This window comes from Cryptomeria japonica, chromosome 3, assembly GCF_030272615.1.
Source record: "Cryptomeria japonica chromosome 3, Sugi_1.0, whole genome shotgun sequence".
NCBI classification, from domain to species: domain Eukaryota; kingdom Viridiplantae; phylum Streptophyta; class Pinopsida; order Cupressales; family Cupressaceae; genus Cryptomeria; species Cryptomeria japonica.
This window is the reverse complement of record NC_081407.1, coordinates 807855576-807875664: the sequence shown is the minus strand read 5'-3', so window position 1 is coordinate 807875664 and position 20089 is coordinate 807855576. Positions and strand designations below refer to the sequence as shown.

Genomic DNA, 20089 nt, shown 5'->3' with positions numbered 1-20089 from the left:
TAATCAAGAACAAGTGTCACAAGAGCATTAGAAACTGTCAAAAGGAATAGCCATCCATTCATAGAGTCCTCACATTTTGAATATAGTTTTCCAATTTTTTTTTATTGGATCGAAACTTGATGATATGTTGATTTGGTTTAGTGTGCCTAGAGATGACCCAAGTGATTGTTGATGTGTAGAAAGAGATACATGTTCTTCATTGAGACCTTGTTGAGACATAAGAGTCAATGTAGAGTCACCATATGTCGTCTTTCTTGGGTGCAAGCATAATCAAACTACCACAAGGATGAACTTGACTCAATACTTCTTGAATTTACTAATTTTTGGACTTTGTGATGATTTTGTTCTCCTAAAATGATGTGTTAATGATATATTTGGAATAAGAGATTTGAGAATCAAGTAAATTTTGTATTGTATGAAGTAGTACATAGGAAGTCTTATCGATAAAATATCAATGTGGCTTAATGTGGGATTCCAAATAGCATTGAAATTCATCCCAGTATACTTGAAATTGAAATACTTGGGTCCATATAGTAGGATATGCTAAAAGGGAACCAACAAGCACCATTGTAATTGGCATGCGTATTATTATTTAAAAAAAAAAAAAATCACCGTCGGAATTTTGACATCGTCCCAACTTTGCACTGATGACAAGACCATCAGACAAACAACATCCTCGTCGGTGCAAAGTTCCTGGCATGCATTGGAATTTCAATGCCAATTGAAGAAACATCCAATGAGGATGCAGTATGTCCGACGATACTTTATTGTTGGATGCTCGTCATAATCGTCATCGCTGCAAACTCTTGGTAGGTGTCAGAGTTTCGACGTCCATCCGACAAGGATGCTTTACGCCCGATGACAATCTTTGGCCGAATGAGCAATCATGGCCATTGTTGGAAGAGTTCAGGATGTCGTTGGAATTCCGATGTTAGATGGCACCGTTAGAATTATCGATGATGAGTTTTTGACGACTTCATTTGTCGACAGTCCGACGAAAAATAGTTGAAATTTCGACGATAGGCCGTCAGAAATCAGCCCCAAATGTACTAGTGGGTCAAGGAATGTAATGTGCGAATAATGTAATATTATTTAGGTAGAGGATTTGGTCGATCATTAGAGATCGAATTGGTTTTATGTAAGAGGATTCAATCCTCCGATATTGAGCTTAACCGGAAACATTTTCAGGCATAGGAGATGCTATCTTTTGTAGTTCAACACTTCTCTGGATTGTAGTATGGATTTCTATGTAGTCAGTGAGCCTCCTTTTGTGATGAGCAGTGCGGTCTAGGCTGTTGACCTTCCTGCAAGTGCAGGCCCCTCAATTGTAATTCACATACTTACTGTAGAAGTATTATCTGACTGTGGGTAGGCTTCCCACTGTGGTTTTTCCCTTTACCAGGTTTTCCATGTATGAATTTTGGTGTCATGTGGATGCTTTTTATTCCGTGATTATTGTTTACGCTTAATTTGTTTAACTGCGATTCTGGTATTAATGTTTTGGGTTCCAGTATTAAATTTTTAAGTGCTAATGGTTCCAGTAATCTGTGACAACTGATTCACCCATCCTCTTAGTTGTCTTCTGGTTATTTGAACTGTCTAACAAGATTAAGCTAACATGATTTAAGCAATTTATCTATCTATATGATTTTAATCAAACTAACATGATTCAAGCAATATGATTAAGCTAATGCAATATTCTCAATACACCTAGAGGAAAAACAACATAATAACAATAATCTCCAGGGTTCTTTTTATCAGAGATGAGGGCCTGAATTTTATAGAAAATCTAGAGAGAGACCAACGATCAATATCGATCAATGATGAACGATAAAGATTCTCCAAGAGGAAGCACAATCTAGGTGAATTGATGTGATTGGCTACTTTTCTCAGCTTTAAAGGAAATTGAACTATATTTAAGATAAAATTAGAAAAATTGATTTATTCCATATTTTATTCAATTTCGTTAATTAATTGATTTAATTCATGTAATTGATTTTTTGATATTTTCAATTTAATTCCTTTTTTATTTCTTTTCTCAATTTTAATTCTTTTTCAAATTAATTCTTTTTTTTCGAAATTAATTCCTTTTTAATGATTTAATGGCAAATTGATTTATTAATTAAATATGTTAGAATATTTAATTAAATAAATAGAATAATTAATTAAAATGATTTACTTGGAATGATTAATTAATTAAATAAATATTTAATTAATATAGAATGATTTATTTGCCATGTGACATTGATGACTGAGAATTAATTAATTAGGTGCTTAAGATTAATTTAATTGTCTTTGGTTAGGACCTTGGTGATGTAGTCGAGATTAGGGGCCCATGGTTTAGGTGACCATTTTTAGGGTATTACAGTCGGTCCACCACAACTAAATGGCAATCAAAATCATCCATCCTCTGTCTATTCAAAATATCCACAACTACTTGGGAATCTGATTCATAGATAATCTTACTCCATCCAAGAGCATACCCTCTTTCAAGAGCCAAAAGAACAACAAGGGCCTCCATATAATTATTGGTCTGATGGCCTTTATATATTGAGAATAAGAACAAAACATTACCAAAACTATCCTTTCCTACTCCTCCAACTCCTGCATGCCAAGATTACCTCTATAAGACCCATCAATATTGACCTTAAGGATCCCCAAAGAAGGATGAGACCACTTTCTATCACGAAGATCTTTCTATTTAGCATGTTGACACCTTACCTTCTACCTCCTAAACAATCATCTCTAAAATTCTTCCCAAAAATATTCAAGTTTTGAGCAACATGTACATCTCTAGGGTCAACTTCCTTAGTGAGGTCACACTTAGCCATTAGAGTTTTTTGCATCATATGTGACACACACAAACACACTAATTTGTCAACATTCTTTTATCTTGAAAAATCCTATGATTTCTCTCAAGCCACAATTGCTAAAGAATAAATCATGTTCCAATATCCCAAGCCACCTATAGAAAGGAAGTCTTAGACAGGGGTCTACCCAAACTATTCCAAAAGTCAACCAAAGAGTTGGCATGAATACAAGTATTCCTCCAAACTCCCCACCACCAATGCCATATCTCTCTAGTGAAGGGGCACTAAAAACAAATATGAGAGCTCACCTACTCAAAATTTTAACACAAAACACAAATAGACGACACCTGAAACCCTCTTTAACGAAGATTCTCCCAAGTGAGGCATCTATTCTAAACAATTAACCACAAGAAAAAATTACACTTAGGTCAAGCCATCTTGTTCCAAAACTGCTTCCCCCAAGGAACATTTGCCCTACCAAAAGCCAACTTGTCTAGTTATTGATATCCCAAAGCCATATTAAACTTCCCCTTCAAAATGGGATCCCAAGCAAGAATATCCACACCCTTGAGTGAGTTGCACAATTTATTAGCTAAGCTACCCACAAGATCCTCCCTATTCCTAGCTGAACCACCAGGAGGCCACTCATGCAGTTCTTTTGATCTAGCCACTTCTCTTTATCTCAAGTTCGTAGCAACCTTAAAATCCTCCACTCTAATCCATCTAGCTTCAAGAAAGCTATTGCAAAGTGATTGCAAATGGGGAAACTAAGAAATACTAGAAGGGAATCCATCCCAAAAGTCCTTCCACAACAGAGCTTCAACACCCTTATTATAAATCCAGAACAAACCTTGCTTCACTAATTGCGCTCCTCTCTTAAGAGTATGCTAAATCATGGAGCCACTTCCTTGTAGCCCATACTGGGGAACCTCCTTACCATCCACTACCCCCAAATATTTTATATTGAGAAGTTTTGCCCACCTTTGATCTTGGTTGATGCACCATCTCCAGAAAAGATTAGTAGCTAAGACACACCCATTCATACCTACTTGATGCAAACCTAGTCTACCATCCTGCTTTGAACTACACACCAAATCTCCTTTAACTAAACTCCACTTTGAAGAAAGCAAGTTACCAGTCCAAAAGAACTATCTAGAAAGACCATCAAATTGCTTGATAAATCTTGTAGGAGCTGACTGTATAAAATATTTATAAATAGGGAGTGCCTGGACCACAAGTTTCAAGAGAGTCACTCTACCGATAGTTGATAGCCATCTATTAGTCCAATGATTGACCTTTCTCCGAAACTCATCTAAAATATCCTACCAAAATCCTCCTGGTAAGTGGCTTTCCGAGAGAGGAGACAAAAGGGAGTGAACCAATTTGGAACCTCAAGATTCTAGCAATCCTGTCTTGGATGAGCATAGGAGTATTAAAAAAGAAGATAAAAGATTTCATTTCATTAATCTTTTATCCAAAGGATTTCAAATAAATATCAAGATATTTTCTAAAATTGATAGCCTCATTGATTCAACAACCCCCATAAGAGTAGTATCATCCACAAATTAAAGATAAGAAGAGGAAGGAATGTCATGTATCCAATTCCAACTCTGAATCCAACCTTGGTTGATGCAATATTTTAATAATCTTCCCAAACTTCAACCATTAAAATGATAAGGTACAGAGAGTGGGGATCCCCTTGTTGAAGACCTCTTGAAGCACCAAATAAATAAGTCAACTCACTATTAATGGGCACAACAAAAGAAGGGGAAGTGATACAACTCATCACCCAGCTGATCCACTCAATCCCAAAGCCAAAGGTAGTGAGTACTTTATGCAAAAAACTCCATTTAACTCTATCGTAAGCTTTGGCCATGTCCAATTTTATAAACATATCCTTCTCCTTAGAAACTACCATAGAGTGCATAGCTTTTGTTGCTATAATAACCCCATCTATAATTTTCCTTCCAGTAACAAAACCCCCTTGCTCTTCTAAGATTAATTTATTTAGCCATGGCTTGAGCCTTTCTGCAATCAACTTTGTGATAATTTTATAAACCACATTCACAAACCTATTGGTCTAAAAGAATCAAGAGTATTTTCTCCTTCCTTCTTAGGAATAAACATTAGAAATGTAGCATTCAGAGCTTTAAGAATATGTTTGTTCCTGAAAGACTCCTACACAATCTCAAAGAGATCCAGCTTAATTATCTCCTAGAATTCCTGATAGAATTCTATGGGGAAACCATCCAGCCTTGGAGCTTTACCCTTCTTCATGCCAAAAACCACCTCCTCAGCTTCATTTAATGATACAGGTCTCATGAGATCCTCATTCATCTCATTAGAAACAAGGGGAGGAATGCAGTCCATCACAAGTCTTTCTTCCTCTTTACCAGAATCAAAATCCCTAGAAAACAAATCTACAAAGAATCTAGTGGCCTCTTGAGTAATCTCTCTATGAGAGGATAGCATAACCCCCTCATAGGAAATAAGAGAAGTAATTGAACTCCCATGCCTTTTGTCCTTCACTAAGTTATGAAAAAATTTGTGTTTCTATCATCTTCCTAGAACCAATCCACCTGAGCCTTTTGCTTCCAATAGATCTCTTATAGGAGCTCACATTCCTCCAATTATTTCACTACTACCTCCTCCCTAAGAAAAGAATCAGATAAACCTTAATCCCTAATTTGACAAGAAATAAAATGAACCCAAGGAAAGATATTACCAAAACTCATCCTATTCCATATTTTGAGATTATACTTAATAAATTGCAACTGCTTGGCAAAGGAATACATTGCATTACCATAAGAAGGCTTCCCCCCACTCCACCAGTCAATCATGAGTTTGTGAAGAGAAGGCTCTTGAAGCCACCTAATCTCAAACTTGATAGAGGGATTCTTCGATACTTGAAACTTATTAGTAGAGAATTTGATTGACCAATGGTCAGACCCTCTCAAGTCCAAAATATTTGAACTAGTAATCCAACTATCCCCCACCCAATAGCAAGAAACTAGTAACCTGTATAGTCTCTCGACTATTGCCTCTATTCCACATCTTCTATTATTCCAAGTTAATAAACCATTGGTGGGCTTAACATCCACCACCCTCAAGAACCCAATATTACTCCTCAGAAGCCCTGCAGAAGGATCTAGATTGAGATTTCCCCCCCTTTTCTTCTCCAAACTTGAGATTGCATTAAAATCCCCCGCCAAAATCTACGGGAATAAAGGAGCTAAATAAAAATCAAATCTTATATGTAACCAAAGTAGAGATTTCCCCATGAGAACGGTTGGGGCATAAACATTTGTAAAAATAATATTCTCACCAGATTCAAAGCACGTGACCACCAAGGAGATAGAAGACCTACTAGCAATCCACTAGAAAGGGATTATCTTACAAGGATACCACAAGAAAGCCATGCCCCTAGGATAATTTTGGTCCCTAATGCATTGACAATTACTTTGAGGCCAAATTTTTGATACCTTATTGAGTATACCATCCATCGACAACTTAGTTTCCTAAATAAAGATTGCATTAGGAGAATGAGAAACAATCAACTTTCGAATAGCCTTTTGTCTAGGGATGCTAATCAACCTCCTTACATTCCATAAGAGGACAATCATTTTTGTGATGGAGAAAAGTGGGAATTAATGGTCTTCATAGACCCAGACTCAACCAACGTCTCACCCACCAACTTCACCTTTTCTTGGTCCTTCTTCCTACCTACCTTTCGAGTCTTCTTTGGGATTCCCTTCTTGAGGGCTTTCTGTTGAAGTCCCAAGATAGATGGGGTACCCTTACTCTTACTACTATCTTGCATATCTTTCTCCACAATAGATCTAGTACATATGAGACTTAGGCCTACTTGAATCTCATTACCACCACTTGCCCCCAATACACCAGAGATCCCTAGAAGAGTATATGTGTCCATATGTACATCAAGGACATCCTCTTAAGAAGTAGCTTGAACATTATTACCTTGCTCCCCAACTGGATCCCCGGACTCCAAATGATCCTAGCCCATAGGAATATTCATAATAGCCCAATCAAATTGATCTAGATCATCCAACACATCAAACCTTTTAAAAACCTCATCATTCTGCCTGTCATTTAAGGTTCTCTTCAAACCTCTTCCCTTATTATGAGATTTAACCAAAATGAAACCCTCATTGTCTCCGTCTAGAGGAGCCTTACCTTTATCCTGTTTTGGAGGTGCATTAGACAAACCACTTCTAGAAGCCCTTGTAGGTTTAGATTTAGGGCACAGACATTGCAAGTGCCCATATTCATGACATAGCCGACAACGAAATGGAAAAGTTCGTAGTCAAGATGTTGGATCCAATAGTTTGAACCCAACTAAATTTTCATAGAATCAGGTAACAACATGCTAAAATCAATTTCAACACAAACCCGAGCAAAAGTGATTATGTTTTTTTGCTTCGTTTGTCGTGAAGGGCCCACTAGCTTCCCAAGTTGTGCAACAACTAGGTTGAAGATATCATTTCTCTAGAACTCCAAAGAGAACCATGGAAGTCTCACCCAAATAGGAACCCTTGACAAAATTTCTTTTGTAGGGTTGAAACCAACAAGCCATGTCTTGATAAAAAGGCCCACTTGATTATAAAAATAGCCCCCCCTCAAAATCCCTATTTGTATCCGACATGCATGAGAAATCTACCAGAAAATACCCATCAACAGAAAGCATAACTTCCATTTCTCCCTCCAGATTCCATGTGCGACAAGCCCATGACTCCAAAAAAGGCAAAGACACCCAAATGGCTATGAATTTATAAATCAAGGCATGATTAGATAAATATTCAATATCTTCTCCAACATTGTCAGGAGGAATCACAAGGATCAACCTACTCTCCCTCCTAGCTAGGCATCCATTTACCTTTATTGGCTTAAATCCTCCAGCTTGAGAAGAAATTTCACTCATGTCTGTACCAGTCATCCCAAATATAGGATTTTCCCGCATGCATGGTGAAGAGATATTCCTTATTACTGCATCCCTAAATGGCATGCATGTTTCTCCAATCGGATCTCATTGAGCCACCATGTAAGGCCCCCAGGCTATCACACTAGCCACACAAAAACCCTTGCAAGTGTAGGGGAAAATACCTAGACAATGCCAGATAAGTCAACCCATAGATCTTCAACACAAAAGAGGTCGACCCCCAGCCAGAAGCACCACCAACTCTTCTCGCAACACCCACACAACCCCACACAGACTACAAAAAATCTGCCCAGGTCCTACATGCTACCAAATCTACAAAAAAAGACCCCACACCATGGCAACAAACCCAAGCCAACTCACCCCCCCCCCCCCACATGAACCATCCTTAGTGAAAGAAAGGAAAAAAACACACCGTGGCTAGGGTTTCCCCTAGCCCGTGCGAACCAGAGACATTACCATCCTTGTAATTGTGGTTGCTTATTTTTCTCTTTGCATTCAATTATATTTCAAAGGTTAAATCCTTGCATTTTCATGAAATGAAATTCATTTGTGAAGCCAAAAAATTGAGAAAAGGAATATTATAAGCTAAATGCATTTGAAAGCATATTTAAATTTATTACATTTAGTTAAATTGTGATTGAAAAATATTCATTACTTGCAAAAGTTAAATTGAATTATTTAAATTTCTTGTAAAATGATTAATTTGAATTACTTCATTTATCTTTGGAAAGGGAAAAAACAACTTAAGCATATAAGTATTTGCAAAATGAAAATAAAATAATAAAAAATTAATGAAAAAGTGAAAAAGGAAATTAGAAGGCTATTTTCATGTTATGTTATCTTTCATTTTATTGCCCAGATTCTCTCTCTTCACTTTCTTGAAAAAATGTTTGCTACAACCATGTTGGGAATTCCATTGCAAGATGCAATGTAGAACACCTATCATTCCCAATCTAGAGAATGAACAACTTGATGCAAAGATTCTCTTGACATAGCCCAACAGGTTATGCCAAGTTCTAATTTGTGAGTATCAATAGGTCTTGTATATGGTAAAATGAGACAAATGGAAGCAATTAAAAAAAAAAAAAAACTTTATATGTTCCTTTTATTTTAGCACAATTCAAACATTAAACATAAGCCCATCTTGAGACCATGTCCAACTAAAAATTATTCCCATCTATACCAAAAAGCTAAGGTGGACAAAAAGAGAAACAACATTGACATCAAGGAATTACATTGACAACTATATCTAAACTCATTTCCTTGCAAATATATGCACCACATTTATATACCAAATAAATTCATGCATGCAAGATAGCCCATATGTTGTAATGAGAAAAGAAGAAGGGGACCTCTTAAGAGAATCTCAAATGGAAATAGTTAAAACGGTTTGTATTTTATATAACCATTTATCTTCTTCATGATATTTAGCATTGTCATTCTATTTACTTAACTATATTTTAACGATCATGTATGCATATTTATTCTAATCCATTTGTTTTTCATATAAGCAATTCACACTTGTCTCTAATTTTATTTTATTGAGTTAGTCCTTCATTTTAGGTGTTGTAATCCTAAAATGATATAAAATTAGTTTTTCTTTATAGATCCTTGTAATTTGATCATTTGTATTGTCATTTTTATGAACACGATTAATGATTGTTTTTAAGAACATTAGCAACAAATAATTCTTATTGTTGTTATTATTTTAATATGAAATCTCTATAATAGAATTTAGTGATAGATTTTTTTACCACATATATCAAATTATGTATGCTTGATTAAAAAAGGACATGTTTTGTAAGGGTTTTTGTTTCATATTTTTATCTTCAAAAGTTAGATATATATACACACAAAATATATATATCTTCAAAGAGTCAATATAATATATATACTCTTTTGTTTACTCAATTCTAGTTAATGTACTATTGATTTTTCAAACATATTATATCATTTATCTTATTTTAATCATGTATGTATTCCCCTAATTGTATAATGTGTACTATGTTATGAGTAATTGACTTATCACACCCTCAACTCTTAAATAAGATACATAATCATTATTATGATTATATATCATCTCTTGCGTTATCTCAGGTGGTATCCAATACATGCATACATACATATTTATGAATGTATATATGTATGTATGTAATACATAGATAGATGTATATATATATGTACGTGTACACACACACACACATACATATACATATACATACATACACGAAGAGAGAGAGAGAGAGAGAGAGAGAGAGAGAGAGAGATGGCCTAGGTGGTATCCAATATATATGCGGTATAGGTTAGTTATTTATCATCATCGTGTTTAGTATTGTGTTCTTGGTGATGACTATTGGAGGCATGTCTCTTAAAGTGGGTTACGAGGTTGCTCCCTCGAAGCATATCTTCTATTGTACAAGTTATTTCATTACAAGTGGTATTACAACTCATGATCTTGGCATTGTGAAGGTAAGACATTTTTTTTCAATTTTGGAGGTTCTTATGTGAAACACATATATTTCAAATCTTGGCAAATTTTTATCTAATTTTTAAAGGGTTTTTTAAGAGCATATTGAAACATCTACAATCTACATTTTATATAAATTAGAGTACTATTAAGAGATTTATTACCAAATTAGGGTTTCTACCCAATTTGTTTGGGAAGCATAGATCTCTTTTACATGAGTGAATTTATTCCTACTTTTTAAAGGGTTTGTTACGAGAATATTGAAGATTCTACAATAAAAAATGTAGAGAGAGTGGAGTAGAACTAAGTGATTTATTGATGACTTAGAGTATTCAATAATTTGCTCTCAAGGTCGCAAATCAACTAATTTCTTGGATTATTTTTTGGAAAATTGAGATATTGGTTGTGGTAAGTTATAGTAAAAAATTTAGATCATTTTGATTTTATGTGCATGATTTATTGCAAATGAGAAGAGCAAGAAAAAGAACAAGATGTTCAACAACAATAATAACAAGAGAAAGAGTAAGAACAAGAAATAATAGAAGAAGTGGAAGTTAAAAAAAGGAGTTACACTTGGTTGCAAATCAACTAATTTCTTGGATTATTTTTTGGAAAATTGAGATATTGGTTGTGGTAAGTTATAGTAAAAAATTTAGATCATTTTGATTTTATGTGCGTGATTTATTGCAAATGAGAAGAGCAAGAAAAAGAACAAGATGTTCAACAACAATAATAACAAGAGAAAGAGTAAGAACAAGAAATAATAGAAGAAGTGGAAGTTAAAAAAAGAAGTTATACTTAAGTTTTTAAGTTGAACTAGGTGGTATCCAAGGCATAAGTATGGTATATATAGGAGGTATAGGTTAGTTATCATCACCATGTTGATTATTGTGTTCTTGGTGAAGACTATTGGATGTATAGGTTAGTTATCATCACCATGTTGACTATTGTATTCTCCATGAAGACTATTGGAGGTATCTCTCTCAAAGTGAATTGGGAGGTTGCCCCCTCAAAGTGGCATATTATTTGCCATATATTTCTTATTATATCTTCTTTTGTGCAAGTTACCACTACTTAATGAGATTTTAAAAAAAAAATGTCTATTATTATTTAATGCTTTTTCAATATGAAATATATCCTGACTATACAAAAATTATTTAGCACCTCATAATTTAAAAGATTTAACTGATAAATATAATTAATTTTATAAAATTTGTGAAAATAAATATAAATAGTTGAATCATTAAATATAATTTGTATATCACATTTTTAAACAAGAGTTCCAACTCATTTACTGCTATACTAAAAACATATTACACTCAACAAAAACATTGATGTTGACAATACCCATTACACACCAAGATCTGCTTGTCTTGTACAATCTTACTTGACTTCTCTATGGAGCATCTGCATTATTGCGCTGTTTACCGCGTCCGTTGAACAATCAAAGCTGGAGACCTCAATTCCTTGCTCATTAAGTTTTCCGCATTTGCCCGCCTCCTGTGTTGACCATTCTCACTCTGAATTTGAATAAGTCCTCTCATCCTTTGCTTGCTGTGCAGGCCACAACTTATTTCGCCTATCACTATCAGTTTGACAATTTGAATTTGAGAGATTTAGAATTGTTTGTTCCTGATTCTTTGTCACTGTCCGTTGAAAGGGATGGGGATTCCCTTTTCTGTTTATTTGTCTACAACCAATGTCTCCGTAATTCTAGGTAAATGTTATGTAATCCCAATCCAACATAGAAGAGCTCAATTCAAAGAAGAGGGAAGCTCACGCCAACACCACCAGCATCAACAGGGAGCAGCTCATGCCAATTGCCGCCAAAAATTGTTAGTGAACAATTGATTTTATTTTTGACATAATCTCTGTACCTTAGCTGTTATTATTGTATATATAGTTAAACTTTTCATGGATTAATTAGAGTTGAACTTATGATCTCTTTTTGTTAGTCCGGTGTTCTAACACTGAGATACCAGACTTTTTGGTAGCCAATTAATCTTTGGTTTGGATCTAGCTCAGTTTTCATCGTCCCCTTGACTCTACAGGCACTTGTGGATTATAGCTCAGTTAGGTTTTACTGACTTGGGTTCTGCGAGGATGTTAAATTTAAGAATTGAATTTAAGACCCCCCATATGTTGCAGGATTCTTTATGGCTAAATTATTGATCTTCTGAAAGATCAGTTCATATTTGATTATATATATATATATATATATATATATATATATATATATATATATATATCCACCGTATTAACAATTCTGTGACAGAGTTGCTACTTTGCTTGCAGTGATGGAGTCCATTTGGGCAAAGCAATTGTTGGGGCTAGGCGAAGATAAGCATTGGGGAGAACTTGCAGATAATATCTTTGGAGTTTACATGCGGCATGTACTTGCAATTGGGCTTCAGATGGTCTTTGTCGTTAGTCTTATCCTTCCCTTTTTCTTGAAAAGATGTAGATTTTGCACACAAAGGGCCAAATCGTCTGTTTTGAAACCTACTTATTCCGAGAAGTTGCAATATGGGATTACGCATAAACTGGCTATACTTAGTTGTGTATCTCTATCAGTGTTGTATTGCATACTTGGAATATGGAGCCCTTTATATTGGTGGCTAAGGGCAAGGCCTAAAGATATTGGAGCCGAAGGAGAGTACGTTTTTCAGGCCATGGCTTGGGCTATCATCTCAGCCTATGCATATTATTCCCTTACGAAAGAAAGTAATGAGAAGTTCCCACTTTTGCTTCGGTTGTGGTGGATATTGTTGTTGATTCTTTATGCATTCTTTTTATTTCTCAATATTCATGAGATGAGGGAACAAAATCACATTACCTTTAGTATTGTGGTTGAAATTCTGGCTCTCTTACTTTCAGCCTTTTTGAGTTATGCCAGTTTTTGTGGCAGAACTGGTGAGAGCTTCTTAACTCAAAGCATTGAAGAACCTCTCTTAAATGATATTCCAGAAAATAATGAAAACCTTAAGACAAAAGTCACTCCTTATGCAACAGCAAGCTTTCTCAGCCGGATGTCATTTGCCTGGATGAAGCCTCTCCTTGATGTTGGCCATAAGAAGCCTTTGGACATTGATGATGTACCCGAAGTTGTAGATGTTCACAAAGCTGACCATGTTTACCATAAATTTAGAAATCAATTAAATGCCAAGGGCAGTGGCTCATCAATTGCAAAAATGTTATTTCTCGTTGACCTGAAGGATGTGCTCTTTACAGGATTGCTGTTATTAATAACTTCTTGTACATCATATGTAGGTCCTTACTTTATAGATAACTTTGTTCAGTGTCTTGCTAAAAAGGAACAGTTTGCTAGTGAAGGCATTATTCTAGCTTGTGTGTTTCTTCTTGCAAAGCTTGTAAATTCTTTGTCACAACGCCATTGCACCTTCATTACAGTTCACATATGCATATGTGTTAGGGCAGCACTGACAGCTGCTTTATACAAGAAAGGCTTGATGCTTTCTGGTCAGTCAAGACAAGATCATACCAGTGGTGAGATAATTAATTACATGAGTGTTGATGCTCAGCATATTGAAGAGTTCAGTTGGTATGTTCATGACATTTGGGCTGTACCTTTGCAAATTCTTCTGGCGCTGGTTATTCTTTATCAGAACTTGGGATTGGCCTCTCTTGCAGGAGTGGCAGCCACAGTGCTAATCATGATGGCAAATTATCCACTAGTGAAAATGGAACAGAAGTATGATAAAAATATCATGGAAGAAAAAGACAAAAGGATGAAGGCTACATCAGAGACACTGAAAAATATGAGAATCTTAAAATTGCAAGCGTGGGAGTCCAGATTTCTCATGAAACTCGAAACATTGAGGGCGGAAGAATGTAGTTGGCTGAAAAAGTATTTTTACGCACTTTCTGGGACAACATTTATTTTTTGGGCAGCACCTACATTTGTGTCTGTTGTCACTTTTGGTACATGCATAATACTAGGTGTGCCTTTAACAACAGGAAAAATTTTCTCTGCACTTGCAACTTTCCAGATTCTCCAGGAACCCATAAACGGCCTTCCTAACTTAATATCTGTGATTGCTCAAAGCAAAGTGTCATTAGATCGTGTAGATAATTTTTTGAAGCAAGAAGAGCTGCAACAAGATGCAGTAGAAAAAGTCTCCAAAGATTCAACTGACTACGCAATTGAGATCCAAGAAGGGATATTCTCTTGGGATCCTACAGTACCTACTCTAACTATAAGAGGCTTAGATGTCCATATAAAGAGAGGCATGAAGGTTGCGGTGTGTGGAACCGTTGGTTCAGGAAAATCAAGCTTCCTATCCTGCATACTAGGGGAAATACCCAAAATGTCAGGTGTTGTCAAGATAAGTGGCACCAAAGCATATGTTAGTCAGACGCCGTGGATACAGAGCGGAAAAATCAGAGACAATATTCTCTTTGGGAAGGAATGGGAGAAAACCAGGTATGAGAGTGTACTACAGGCCTGTGCATTTAAAAAAGATCTCGAATTGTTTCCGTATGGGGACCAAACAGAAATTGGAGAAAGAGGAATAAATTTGAGTGGAGGGCAAAAGCAAAGGATACAGATTGCACGTGCTTTATATCAAGATGCCGACATTTATCTTTTCGATGATCCTTTCAGTGCTGTTGACGCACATACAGGGACACACATTTTCCAGGTATGGGGTTCTGAATTTTTTAGTTTAATTATCAAATTGAATAGAAGAAAACCAACTCTTACACAAACTAAAATAGTCGGTCTTATTTTAGTCTTTATAAGAAATAAATTCATGAATTTGTTAGCTTAATTATCAAATTGAATAGCAGAAAATCAACATTTCATAAAGAAAAAAACAGAGTATGTTGTTTTATAGACTATGTATTAATATAATTAATGTGTAGTTTGTTTCATGTTAATAACTCCAAAATATCTCAAAATTATTTTCTTCTGTTACAGGAATGTCTACTTGGTATTCTGGGTTCAAAAACTGTAGTCTATGTCACACACCAAGTCGAATTTTTATTTGCAGCTGACCTCATTCTGGTTTGTTTGAACTTCAGTTCAATTCTAAACGTTATTCAGATTTCATGTTCAAAGAGAATAAAATATAAACTATGTTGACAACTGGTATTTATTAAACTTTCTTATAGGTAATGCGAGATGGTGAGATTACCCAGGCTGGAAAATATGAAGATATATTACAATCAAACACACATTTTGACGAATTGGTGGGTGCACATAAGAAAGCATTGAAATCCATCGATGACATGGAGAACTCTGAGATCCTCTCATCACAGGTACCCGTTGAAGGATCATCTATGGATAACGAGACTAGTGTGGAAGACGTTAACCATGAACAGCTCCAGGAAGCAGAAAAGGCACATGAAGAGATTGAATCAAAAGATCAGAGAGAGAATGAAAAAGATAAAGAAGACAGAAGTTCACAGCTTGTGCAAGAAGAAGAAAGGGAGAAAGGCAGGGTGACTATGTGGGTGTACTGGTCTTACATTACTGCTGCATACAAAGGAGCTTTGATTCCTATCATTTTATTGGCGGACATAGCATATCAGCTGCTCCAAATAGGTAGCAATTACTGGATGGCATGGGCAACTCCTTTGACTGAAGAACAAAGGCCCCCTGTTACCAAGTCCTTCCTCATTCTGGTTTATATAACTTTGGCATTATGCAGCTCATTATGTATACTTATGAGGACTATCCTGCTTTGTCTAACTGGATTTGAAAGTGCCAAACAATTTTTTAGCAAAATGCACAGCTGCATATTTCGGGCAACGATGTCCTTCTTCGATGCAACTCCAAGTGGCCGTATACTGAATCGGGTTAGAAGATTTTACTGTTGTATCCTATTTTAAAAGCAAATAAGAGAAATCCATTTGAAGCTAGAAAGCGAATGCTGTTTGTTCATGTTGGCAGGCATCAAATGATCAGAGTCAGGTGGACCAAGCCATTCCTTTTCAACTAGGATCTGTAGCTTTTACATTTATAGAGCTTTTCGGGACTATTGCAGTCATGTCTCAGGTTGCTTGGCAGGTCTTTATTATGTTCATACCTTTGCTTGCAATTTGTATATGGTATCAGGTATGGTCAATCTCTCATGGCTTTTTACCATCATGCAAAATATCCTTCTGGTAAAAAACAGAGAGGGAGCAGTCAATATTTAAGTTTATCTGAAAGCTAGGTCTAGAAAGAAATGACAATTTACTGAAAAAAATGCTATAATATCAGGTGTAAGAATTGCATTTCAGATTTTACTAAGAGTAATGTTTTTTATATGATTTTCTGTTTCATGATTTTCAGTGCTGATCACTACAGACAAGATATATTTTTCTTAATGTGTTTTCTTTCATGCATGCAGCAATATTACATAGTGACATCTAGAGAACTTTCTAGGTTAATTGGAGTTTGTAAGGCTCCTATCATACAACATTTTGCAGAATCAATCTCCGGAGCAGCTACAATCAGGAGTTTTGACCAGGAGACTCCATTCATGAATACAAATCTACATTTGTTTGATGGATATTCTAAAACCAGATTCCACAAGACTGGGGGCACGCAGTGGCTTTGCTTTCGGTTGGATCTTTTATCAAATCTTATATTTGTGTTCACTATGGTGCTCCTGCTTTGCCTGCCAGAAAGTGTAATTAATCCAAGTAAGTAGAAATACATTGATTTGGGATATAATCATTCTTGATAAGACTAATTTGAACAAGCAAGATAGAAACCACGATTCATGAAAGTTGACCGACTATTTGCGACCTTAACAGCCACTGCAGGTTTAGCAATAACATATGGTCTCACTCTGAACGTTACACAAACCTTGCTGATATGGCACTTAAATAATTTGGAAAATAATATGGTCTCTGTAGAGAGAATAGTGCAGTACTCACGCATACCTAGTGAACCTCCATTGATCATAGACAGCTGTGGACCGAATTCTTGCTGGCCATCAAGAGGAACAATTGATATTTTCGATCTTCAGGTTATACTTGTAACAATCTTTGAGTTTTCAAGAATGTCAACTAGTTATTGCATTCTCACTCGTTATTCAAATTTTAAACTTGATGTACACAATCAGGTGCGTTATGGGCCACATCTACCACTTGTGTTAAAAGGAATTTCATGCACTTTTCCTGGAGGGAAGAAGGTTGGGATCGTAGGGCGGACAGGCTGTGGGAAATCTACTCTGATTCAATCACTCTTTCGAATTGTAGACCCAGTAGGAGGCAGAATAGTTATTGATGGAGTTGATATCTTAACAATAGGCCTGCATGATTTAAGATCCAGACTAAGCATCATTCCACAAGACCCAACAATGTTTGAAGGCACTATAAGGAATAATATAGATCCATTGGGAGACTATTCAGATGACCAGATTTGGAAGGTGGGTTATATATGTTTGGTTTTTAATTTTCTCTTACTCTTGGACAAAAGAATATAAGTGCTCAAAAGTATGAAAGTGGGGATTTCTGTTACTAAATATTTACATTGTTTGTGCCCATGCTCCAGGCTTTGGAGAAATGCCAGCTAGGGGAAATCGTCCAGTCAAAAGAGGAGAAGCTTGATTCTCTCGGTTTATATCTATCCTGTTACATATTTTTGAAATGGGAAACACAGAATCCTTTTAGCATCTTATTCTACTACTTATATTCCCACTTAGGATAAATGTATTAAATGTACTGCACTGATCTGTTCTGCAGTAATTGAGAATGGGGAGAACTGGAGTATGGGGCAAAGACAGCTTGTGTGCTTGGGAAGGGTGTTACTAAAGCAAAGCCGCATATTGGTACTGGATGAAGCAACTGCTTCAGTGGACACTGCAACAGATGGGCTCATTCAACAAACTATACGGAACCAATTTACTGACTGCACAGTAATCACCATTGCCCATCGAATTCCATCCGTCTGTGATAGTGACTTGGTCCTCGTACTGAGTGATGGTATGAAATCTTAAACATTCTATTTTCCTATCTTTGAGATTGCAAATCCTCTTCTTTCGCTTAGTCTATGAGCTGAATACTTGTTATTAATCAGGAAATATTGTTGAATATGACTCTCCAACCAAACTACTGGAGAACAAATCTTCTTCATTTGCCAAACTTGTTTCAGAGTACACTGTGAGATCAACTAATGTTGATGGCAAATAGGTGGTCTTTTAATATCAGCTTTCAAATATGATGACGAAAAGTAATCTCTGCCTACTGAGATTTCAAAGTTTCAAGCCATGAAGTTTTGCTGGTTTTGATACCATGGGTCAGGCTTCATATTTATGGACACTTCTCTTTTTGGAGTATTTCTATTTATGTTCCTAAATAAAAATTCAATTTTTTTGACATGTAAATGATGGGTAAATATATGAAATATGGCATCTTTTGATTTTTGTGGAGGTGTCATCTACAATGACATCAAAATGTCCTTAAATAAAAATTCAATTTTGAAACAATTTGACATGCAAATGATGGGTAAATGTATGAAATAGACCATCTTTTGGTTTTTCCGGAGGTGTTATTTTATTACTCCAAATAAAATAGAACCCTCACCACTTGTCTCCAACTATATGAAACCGTTACATTCTAAGTTCCAGGTTCTTGTTGTCATCTTAGATAATGCTGGTACATACTTAAGCAACTCTATTATTATCCATATTTTTGAAACTCTTGTATACTACTAATATTTTTGCAATCGTCAAATTCTCTTTTATTATTAGATATCTCTCGGCATAATTTACCTATATTTTTAAAATATAGATATACTAGTTAGAGTTTCAAATCAATATCAGTGAAGCAAAATATTTATGTTGCAAAATAATATGCATTTTCAATTATAATTAAAAAACTATTGCTATTAAAAGCTATTTTAGATCTTCTAGAACCAAAGTCTTTGCAATACTTTTCTACAATCCCAAGGATTTAAATAAATAATTACTCCGTGACAATGAGTACCTAAAACAACAATTAAGAAATAGTATTGCGAGACTGCAAATTTTTGTCTCAGAGTGTCATTTTATGTCTTACCATTCATGGTAGTTTAAAAGACTTCAAATGATTTCACTATTGAATTCAAGGCACCTTGGGACAGGACGTAACATAGCAAAAATGGACATTTCTTTAGGCTTTATTTTGAAGATTTGTAAATTGCTATTGATGGTTTAATTAACATACATATTTAATAATAATATATATAATATAGATGGAGAGATCTCTTTGAGGTGTCTATTGCATTTTTATCAAAAAATTATTAAACAAGACATCTTAGAAATTGATGGAAATACACACCTCAAAAACAAGTAAGCCACTCTTCATAGTTTTAGCAAGTTGTTTCATGTGCTAGATTTATCAGTTACTCGCGTTCACCATCACTAATCCCTTTTGTTAGAATTAATCCCTTTTATAACCACTAGATTGATGACTTATCAGTTTCTCACATCCACCACATTCACTACCCCAACAACTAAAATTGCATAAGACATGCAAATGATTGCCAAATTTTCTCACAATTGAAAATGTTTACCAATACTTTTGTTGCCATTGTAGGAAGCCCCTCTGCTTAATAATTGAAACAAATGATGTGTAAGTAGAGCATTTATTTGAATGTTTAAATTTGAAACAAAAGATGAGTATTTAATAGACACAACTTCCACCATAGATTGAAGGACTAATTTATGAATTCTAAAGGTGATTGCAATGTTATGGTAAGTCAAACAACACACAACTTCCACAATGGATTGAAGGACTAGTTTATGAATTCTAAAGGTGAGTGCAATGTTATGATAAGTCAAACAATAACCAAAACACTAAAAAAAATAGATTTAAATGATTTTATGAGATAATTTGAATGAGTTATCTATAAAATTTAAG

At 35.3% G+C, this 20089-nt stretch overlaps 1 protein-coding gene across 1 annotated transcript; it reads left to right on the top strand.

Annotated features, from left to right (window-relative positions):
* The first annotated feature begins 11690 nt into the window (after window positions 1–11690).
* LOC131054359 (putative ABC transporter C family member 15) lies at window positions 11691–18612 on the top strand. Its single transcript, XM_057988857.2, has 11 exons — window positions 11691–12069; window positions 12530–14895; window positions 15174–15260; window positions 15368–16054; window positions 16149–16313; window positions 16591–16885; window positions 17000–17214; window positions 17311–17616; window positions 17742–17805; window positions 17933–18172; window positions 18267–18612. Exons 1-11 carry the CDS (start codon window positions 12048–12050, stop codon window positions 18377–18379), a joined length of 4560 nt encoding a protein of 1519 aa, XP_057844840.1. The 5' UTR covers window positions 11691–12047; the 3' UTR covers window positions 18380–18612.
* The last annotated feature ends 1477 nt before the right edge of the window (window positions 18613–20089 follow it).